Source organism: Nematolebias whitei, chromosome 20 (assembly GCF_014905685.2).
Source record: "Nematolebias whitei isolate Nwh7 chromosome 20, NemWhi1, whole genome shotgun sequence".
In the NCBI taxonomy this organism is placed as follows: Eukaryota; Metazoa; Chordata; class Actinopteri; order Cyprinodontiformes; family Rivulidae; genus Nematolebias; species Nematolebias whitei.
In genome coordinates, this window is record NC_056517.1 from 39,532,378 (window position 1) to 39,541,973 (window position 9,596).

Genomic DNA, 9,596 nt, shown 5'->3' on the forward strand with positions numbered 1-9,596 from the left:
CCCTCTGCGACAGTTTGCTGCTGATTTCATCCAGATTCTCCCTCTGCTGCCGTGGAGCGGCTCCGGAAAACAAAATGTTCAGGAACTGACGGTCGAGTCGTTTGGCGCCAGGAGACGAAGCGTCAAACTATTTGTCTGAAGTCGTCTTTACATCGTCCTCCGTGAATATTTGTAGAGCCCAGAATATGAAACCATTTGAAAGTACAAAAATGTGTGACTCTAACTTGGAGTGTTAGCAAAATATCTCAATGAGAAGTGAACAAAACACGTCGGAAACATTCAAGACGAGAATCTGAAGAAACTTAACGATAAATTTCATGAAAACTTGTTTCTGTTTAATATTTTAAACTTAAGTTGGACAAACTGCTGCTGGTTTTAAATTTGAACTGGTTTGACTTTAAATGTGATCATTTGAACTGGTTTGACTTTAAATGTGATCATTTGAACTGGTTTGACTTTAAATGTGATCAGATCCTCGGAGTCTGACGGGAGAGATTTAAAATAAATCATGAATTGCTGAAGGTAAAATAAAATAATCTGCAGAGATTATTCAATATTCAGACGCCCCCCTCGCAGCTCAGGAAACATCTGGACAGATGCTCAGAGGACAGACTGGGGGACATCAGAGGGTTCAGACTGGGATCCCAATCTAAGCTCAAGTGAATAAAGAAGAGATTCCACCGTTCCAACACGAGGCCAAAATAAATAAAAGTTGTTTGTTTGTTTTTCTGCTCCGGAGCGTACAGGACCATGTTAGCACAGCACCAAGCTGGAAAGACATCAGCAATGACCTTAGAGAAGCAGCTGATGTTGTCTGTCAATCTGGGAAGGGTCAAAGGTCATTCAGAGTCCATCGTTCTACAGAACATTTCAGACCGCTGATTCACCCTGAAGGTCAGACTGTGCAGTGAGCTACAGGCCTCAGTCAAAGGTCACGACCTCCTCTCTAAAACAAGCATGGCAGCGTGACTTAGGTTTGGGATGGTTCATCCGAAGGAACCACAAGACTTCTGGACCAGAACCAGACCAGAGGACACGTCTAGACCATGGATCTTCTGCAGTTTTTTCTATTTTGGCTTCATTGTTGTGAAATAAATAACGATGCGATGGAATCTGTTGTGTTTTGGGTCTTTTAAGGTTAGATTGGAGTCCTTTTAGAACCCAGTGAAGACCAGACCAGTTTATTGTCCTGACAGAGACCGTAGAACCGAACGGTTCTGTTTACCCGACTCTGTTCTGAGGCTGGATGGTTAAAACATTCAGTTCACAGGAACCAGGTTTTCATTCTGTTCATGAGGATCCTCTAGAAGACAGAGGTACAAACATGTTGCTCGTGTTCTGGAAGTTTGGTTCTCTACAACAATCCATTAATACCCAGCTGGCTTCGTGTGTGGTGTGTTTGTTCATAGATCTGTGCATGTTGCTGCGTGCACTTCATGTTGGTGTGTGTGGTTGTGCGTTCAGTCCAGGGCCAACAACGGCGTGCTGGTTTCTCTGTCCATCTGCCGGAGAGTTCCTGCTTCCACCGTCGACTGAGACCTGCAACACAAATCACTTCTTACTGGACAGTTTTACAGGTGAGCACACTATCAGAATCCAAAAACACACAAACACAGGTGGGTATTCTACCACAGCTCCTGAATTTAGACCCCAGGTTAGGGTTAATAAAAAGGGGTGGAGACATTGTGGTTTTCATCCAAAAGGGGGTGGAGATATTATGATTTTCATCCAAAAAGGGGAGGAGACATTGAGGTTTTCATCCAAAAAGGGGTGGAGACATTGTGGTTTTCACCCAAAAAAGGGTGGAGATGTGTTTTTATTGTTTAAGAGGGCGGAGCCTCTGGGCTCATCACTCAAAATGGGTGGAAACATTGCGGTTCTTCCACAAACAGCACATGATGCCAAACCGTTCCATGTGAAATCATCTCCATGACAGCCACTATCAAACTGATTTTAAACCAAACTCCTCGTTTGATCAAACAGAACGCACTTGGTCAGAAAATCACTCCCAATAAAACTCACTACATCGTTTGACTCTCAGGAAATATTACTCACATTTTATTACCAGTACAACATTCTTCTTTAGGTTGAAATTATTAAAAATGAAACAGAGTTCAAATATCTTGGGATGGTTTTAGACCCACATCTAAAAGTTGAGAATCATATAAACAACATTTCAAATTAATAAGGCCTTATTATATTTCTGTACAGGCTGCTCTTCGGTATATGCATGCCATAATATTCCCTCATATCATATTGTCTGTCATCATGGGCTCAGGCTGTCACAACAGCTGTTAAACCAGTGGTCTCATTGTACAAACCGGATTCCAAAAAAGTTGGGCCACTAAACAAATTGTGAATAAAAACTGAATGCAATGATGTGGAGGTGCCAACATCTAATATTTTATTCAGAATAGAACACAAATCACAGATCAAAAGTTTAAACTGAGAGAATGTTTCATTTTAAGGGAAAAATCTGTTGTTTCCAAATTTCATGGCGTCAACAAATCCCAAAAAAGTTGGGACAAGTCCATTTTTACCACTGTGTGGCATCCCCCCTTCTTCTTACAACACTCAACAGACGTCTGGGGACAGAGGAGACCAGTTTCTCAAGTTTAGAAATAGGAATGCTCTCCCATTCATGTCTAATACAGGCCTCTAACTGTTCAATCGTCTTGGGCCTTCTTTGTCGCACCTTCCTCTTTATGATGCGCCAAATGTTCTCTATAGGTGAAAGATCTGGACTGCAGGCTGGCCATTTCAGTACCCGGATCCTTCTCCTACGTAGCCATGATGTTGTGATTGCTGCAGAATGTGGTCTGGCATTATCGTGTTGAAAAATGCAGGGTCTTCCCTGAAAGAGATGACGTCTAGATGGGAGCATATGTTGTTCTAGAACCTGAACATAGTTCTCTGCATTAATGGTGCCTTTCCAGACATGCAAGCTGCCCATGCCACAAGCACTCATGCAACCCCATACCATCAGTGATGCAGGCTTCTGAACGGAGCGTTGATAACAACTTGGGCTATCCTTGTCCTCTCTGGTCCGGATGACATGGCGTCCCAGTGTTCCATAAAGAACTTCAAATCGTGACTCATCTGACCACAGAACAGTCTTCCATTTTGCCACACTCCATTTTAAATGACCCCTGGCCCAGTGCAAACGTCTGAGCTTGTGGAGCTTGCTTAGAAATGGCTTCCTCTTTGCACTGTAGAGTTTCAGCTGGCAACGGCGGATGGCACGGTGGATTGTGTTCACTGACAATGCTTTCTGGAAGTATTCCTGAGCCCATTCTGTTATTTCCTTGACAGTGGCATTCCTGTTTGAGGTGCAGTGACGTTTAAGGGCCCGGAGATCACGAGCATCCAGTAGAGTTTTACGGCCTTGACCCTTACGCACAGCGATTGTTCCAGATTCTCTGAATCTTTTGATGATGTTATGCACGGTTGATGATGATAACTTTAAAGTCTTTGCTATTTTACGCTGGGTAACACCATTCTGGTATTGCTGCACTATCTTTCTGTGCAACAATGGTGGAATTGGTGATCCTCTTACCATCTTGGCTTCTGAGAGACACTGACACTCTGAGAAGCTCTTTTTATACCCAATCATGTTGTCAATTGACCTAATTAGTGTTAATTGGTCTTCCAGCTGTTCGTTATATGCTCAATTTCCTTTTTCCAGCCACTTATTGCTACTTGTCCCAACTTTTTTGGGATTTGTTGACGCTGTGAAATTTTGAATCAACATATTTTTCCTTTAAAATGTTACATTTACTCAGATTAAACTTTTAATCTGTCATCTATGTTATATTACGAATAAAATATTGACATTTGCCATCTCCACATCATTGCATTCAGTTTTTATTCACAATTTGTTTAGTGTCCCAACTTTTTTGGAATCCAGTTTGTATAACCAAACAATAAGAGTAATGGACAAAAAGACAATAAGATCACATCACAACCATAACTTAATGAGTTTTGAATGATTTTGTAATTTATGTTTTCTTAAATTAATTGTTAAGTGTATCAATAAGTTAGCTCCTGATCCATTGAGTTCATTGATACAGAAGCAGAACAGTTACAGAGTCACTGGAGGATCAGTAGAACAGAACTGTAGAACCTTGTTTGGTCAGACCTTCATATAAAACACAACATTATAGAACTTACTGCCCCCACATGTGAAAGTTACACCTGAACTAAAAAAGTTTGTTCACATGACTCAATCTTGGCTAAAGGAAAACCAAAGATGTGATCATTTTTAATATTCAGATTTTATGGATGAGAACGTCCGTGTGGGAGTGTATGTTTTAGTGAGTTAGTGTTATATTTACAATTTTTAGTATGTTAGCTGAATGTGTGGGGATGTGCAAGGATATTTATATAAATCTGGAGGTTGCCAGGTTGTTTGTGAATATGTAGGGAGGAAAACGTTTGTATTTTTATTGTATTTTGATTTATAAATTGTTCGTATTTTATTGTATGGTTTTTATTATATGAGTTTGGAGGTTGTAAGGTTGATTACATGAATATGTAGGTATTCTTTCTGTATTTTGATTTATTTAAATTGTATTTTAATTTAGAAATGTCCAACCAGGGACTGGAGTTGAGAATTAGCTGTAGCTACATACTCTGTGTGCGGCGCATCAGTCGCAGACTGTTCTGTTTGTGTGTCCCGGTCAAATAAACTAATAAATGAAATGAAACTACAACAGAAACTAAGTAAATCAAAGACAACTTCATAGTTTGTAGTTTTCAAAGTTATTCTTTCTGGACGAGCTCTTTATCTCGTCAAACTCTCCTGCCCTGGAAACAAAAGCATCACAGAAAGAAAGTCCTTCGTCTCCAACCCATTAATATTTGAAGTCCAAGATGGCCGCCGCAGCTAACTGACCTTAGGAAAGGTGAAAGCTTGGAGCTCAGCCAGTCCAACAAACGTTAAGCTGTGGTAGCAGCTGAAAATCATCCAAACAGATTTTATTCTCCCTCACCTCTTCATCATGTCCTTGTCTCCTCCTCCTCCTCCACAGCTCTCCCTGACGTGGAGGGCGTCGTACGTCAGCGTGTACTCGGTCTCGTCGTTGTAGTCGGGTCCCAGCAGCGTTCGGGCCCAGATGCCCATATCGTACGGTGGCAGCGTTCCGCCGAACTCCGACGGCAGACACTCGGGCTGGATGAGCTGGTGGAGTGAGTTCAAGTTGTTACCGTGGAGGAAGATCTGAGGAGGACAGGAGGAACCGGCAGGAGACGAGGAAAGAAGATGAGAGGAGGAAACAAAAAAGGAAAAGAGAAGATGACAGGAAGGAACAGTGAGGAGATGGATGAAGTTAGGATGAAGTGGAGTAATAAGTCTGAGAACTTAGCCTTTAAGTAATGTTCCTGCTCCTTTCAGGTAAAAGCATTGGGATGTTCCCACCCCTTTTTGGGTGAGAAATGAAATGCTCCGCCCCTTTTTTGGTAAAAATAACTTTGTTCCTTTCTTTGGATCAAAACTGCAATGTTTGCTCTCTCTGGGTGAGAACTATAAGATTCTGGCCTCTTATAACCACAAGGTTCTTCCCCATTTAGGTGAAATAATGAACAGAAGAGAAATATAATAATAATAATAATAATAATAATAATATAAGAGGAAATTAAGACAAAGTATTAAACGAGTGATAATAAGAAAGTTTATGATAAGAAAACAGAACAACACTGCTGGAGGAGAAGCCATGGAGCTGACAGGAAGTAGAAGATAAATAAATAAAATGTGACGGCAGAGACAGAGAAGAAGCGTGGATGTTCAGGAGGATCAGAGGATAAAATCTGAACCACGGTGAGGAAGAGGAGTACTCACCCTTTTCCTGGTCTTGTCCTTGAGGAAGGGTTTGATGATGGTGTACATGGCGTGAATGTACCAGGGCTGATTCACAAAGTGGATCCCACCGAACCGAGCCGGGAAGCTGTCCTGAGGAGATAAGGAGAGGAGGTTAGGAGAGGAAACATTTCAGGGGTGGAGAGGAAGAGGAACTGACCTGAAGGCCCTCGATGGCCAGTTTCAGGATGTTGGGCGTCAGCTTGGATGCCTGTTTGAAGGAGAAGTTGCTCCAGTCGATGATAAGGGTGAAGCCGTTGATCTGGAGCTCCGGGTTCTCTATCAGAACCTCCAGAGAGAGCAGGATGGCCCGTAGGATGTCTACGAAGGAGTTCCTGGTGAAAGGAGGCATCGATCAGCAGCTAATTGACCGAGACGAGCCTCTTGAGTGTTATCTACAGCTAACTGAGCTAACGGACCACGGTTCTGTTTGTTGGAGCTGGAGAGCAGAAGGGATCATTAAGCTCTTTGTGTCTCTGATCAATGAAGACAGACGTTTGTCCATCTGTCTCTGAGGGGACCAGTTTGACACCACCTGACACGAGTCCACAGAGCTTCGCAAAGGTTCAGACCTGTTGGACTGAAGGTATAAACACTTTCAACCATGACCTCCTCAAATCCTCATCACGGATGATCCGGACTTCCTGTGATCTTTTGAAGGTCAACAGTTCTTCAGGCCTCTAAGGGTCTTTTGCTGCTTTTCTCCCAGCTTCAGTCCAAAGTCTTCAGATAGTTGTATTTACATATAGTTTTATTTTAACCCTTCGATCAAGACGAGACGTTCACGTCAACAGAAAACCAACATGTCTGACCCCAGCAGTCATGAGAGCCCGGCCGAGGGTCGGTCCGACGTTAATCCCTGAAATCACCAGCGGTACCGCTCAGACACGCCGCGAGTTGAGCAAACAGCGACCTCCGAGGGCCAGAATCAGAACTGCATGAAGGCCGAGCTTTATGGCTACAAAGTTCTGGTTCTTGGCTCCTGTCCCCATCAGGAATCGTTATCCATGACCGTTTTGATAATTAATCCCCGACCAGTCTGGATTCACGAGGTCTCTAAACTAACCGATGTATTTACTGCTTCCTGTCTGCGTGTGTTCCTCTAAACTTTAAACAAATTGGATGAAACTTTTTGGTGCAGGTGTGGTCATGTTCACCTGCTCTGGTCCCAGTTTGAAGCAAACAAAATGAGGATCTTCCTGCCGTGCTGGTCGGGGTTCTCCAACACTCCGGGGAAACCGTCCATCAGAGCCCGTTTGATGCCGGAGTCGTCCACCTGGTTAACGTGCACATTGTGAAAACATGAATATTCAGATTACCTTTAAATTAAACCATGTTTGCTGTAAAAACTTGTAAAGATGGTCATGAGAAGAAACAGGACATAAACTCCTGAGGAACTTCCTGATGTTCTTTACTCAACCAAAGGTCCGTCTGAGGACGGGGCAGGACAAATCACCTTAAATGTTCTGTTGGTTGAAAACTAAACATGTGACTTTACACAAAAATAACCCAAAGTAAAAACTAACACAAGAGATCTCTGCCGATTTAACTCCTGTAAAGTCCAAATGAAGGTGAAGCTCGTGTTCTTCTTCAGAAACAAATCATGTTTCTCCCTTAGAGCTGAAGCTTCTGGTCACTGCTACGTTTTTTACCAATACTATGGAGATGTTGTCTATATGTGTATTCAAACAGTTGTCTAGTCCTTACTGGTTATAGCTATCGTACTCATCACTGTGATCTCTATCTTAAAACCAGTATGTCTTCCCAGTATAACAGGCGACATGTGGATGACTCTGGTGTACAAGTCTCTCCTGGGCCTGCTTCCACATTATTTATGTACTTTTGTTCAAAGGATGGACAGTACTTATGCCTTACGCTCTAAGGACTAGGTTTCATAATAATTTATATTAAAAAAGGTTCTGTCCGTTCAAAAGAAACCTTAAAACTCTGGAACATGTCGAGGTTCTGCTGCCTGAACTGGAAGTACTGGGCCAGCAGGCGGAACGTCTCCACGTGGTCAAACTTTCTGGCTCTGAGGAAGCGAATGATGAATTCATCGTCTGTTCGCAGAAAACCGATGTCCGGCCGTGTTACGATCATGTCCCGTACCTACGAGAACCAGGAACAGAACACGTAGATTCTGAATCTTATCTGCGTTTTACAAACAGAACGACACGTGGAAAAGTCTGACAGTGAGATTTATCGATATTTCTGTAGGAGCTAAACTGATTATCTTCTTTAAGCATCTTCTAAAAATGGACCCTTGTAACCGATTATTACCTCGACCCAAACAAGTTGGATCGATCCATCTGTCCAAACAAGTTGGATCGGTCTAAACAGGTTGGATCGATCCATCGACCTAAACAAGTTGGATTGATCCATTGACCTAAACAAGTTGGATTGATCCATCAACATAAACAAGTTGGATTGATCCATCGGTCTAAACAAGTTGGATTGATCCATCGACCTAAACAAGTTGGATTGATCCATCGACCTAAACAAGTTGGATCGATCCATCGACCTAAACAAGTTGGATCGATCCATCTGTCTAAACAAGTTGAATTGATCCATCGGTCGAAATAAGTTGGATCGATCCATCGGTCTAAACAAGTTGGATTGATCCATTGACCTAAAAAAGTTGGATTGATCCATCAACATAAACAACTTGGATTGATCCATCGGTCTAAACAAGTTGGATTGATCCATCTGTCTAAACAAGTTGAATTGATCCATCGGTCGAAATAAGTTGGATCGATCCATCGGTCTAAACAAGTTGGATCGATCCATCGACCTAAACAAGTTGGATCGATCCATCGACCTAAACAAGTTGGATTGATCCATTGACCTAAAAAAGTTGGATCTATCCATCATTCTAAACAAGTTGGATCGATCCATTGACCTAAACAAGTTGGATCGATCCATCGACCTAAACAAGTTGGATCGATCCATTGACCTAAACAAGTTGGATCTATCCATCATTCTAAACAAGTTGGATCGATCCATCGACCTAAACAAGTTGGATCGATCCATCGACCTAAACAAGTTGGATCGATCCATCTGTCTAAACAAGTTGGATCGATCCATCAACCTAAACAAGTTGGATCGATCCATCTGTCTAAAAAACTTGGATCGATCCATCAACCTAAACAAGTTGGATCGATCCATCGACCTAAACAAGTTGGATCGATCCATCTGTCTAAACAAGTTGGATCGATCCATCGACCTAAACAAGTTGAATCGATCCATCGACCTAAACAAGTTGGATCTATCCATCATTCTAAACAAGTTGAATCGATCCATCGACCTAAACAAGTTGAATCGATCCATCGACCTAAACAAGTTGGATTGATCCATTGACCTAAACAAGTTGGATCTATCCATCATTCTAAACAAGTTGGATCGATCCATCGACCTAAACAACTTGGATCGATCCATCGACCTAAACAACTTGGATCGATCCATCTGTCTAAACAAGTTGGATCGATCCATCGGTCTAAACAAGTTGGATCGATCCATCGACCTAAACAAGTTGGATCGATCCATCTGTCTAAACAAGTTGAATTGATCCATCGGTCTAAACAAGTTGGATCGATCCATCTGTCTAAACAAGTTGAATTGATCCATTGGTCTAAACAAGTTGGATCGATCCATCGACCTAAACAAGTTGGATCTATCCATCATTCTAAACAAGTTGAATCGATCCACCAGTCTAAACAAGGTGGATGCTCACTGTCTTTGTCTA

At 42.2% G+C, this 9,596-nt stretch overlaps 1 protein-coding gene across 1 annotated transcript in view; it reads right to left on the bottom strand.

Moving 5' to 3' along the window:
* Positions 1-371: 371 nt before the first annotated feature.
* LOC119426731 (clavesin-1) overlaps positions 372-9,596 on the bottom strand; it is an 11,286-nt gene continuing 2,061 nt past the window's right edge. Inside the window, exons 3-8 of the mRNA XM_037694314.1 lie at positions 7,793-7,963; positions 7,012-7,130; positions 6,015-6,189; positions 5,837-5,947; positions 4,992-5,218; positions 372-1,539 (exon numbers count right to left, since the gene is read on the bottom strand). Of these exons, the coding sequence (XP_037550242.1) occupies positions 1,461-1,539; positions 4,992-5,218; positions 5,837-5,947; positions 6,015-6,189; positions 7,012-7,130; positions 7,793-7,963 (882 nt within the window). The 3' untranslated portion in view covers positions 372-1,460. The remainder of the gene's footprint in view (positions 1,540-4,991; positions 5,219-5,836; positions 5,948-6,014; positions 6,190-7,011; positions 7,131-7,792; positions 7,964-9,596) is intronic.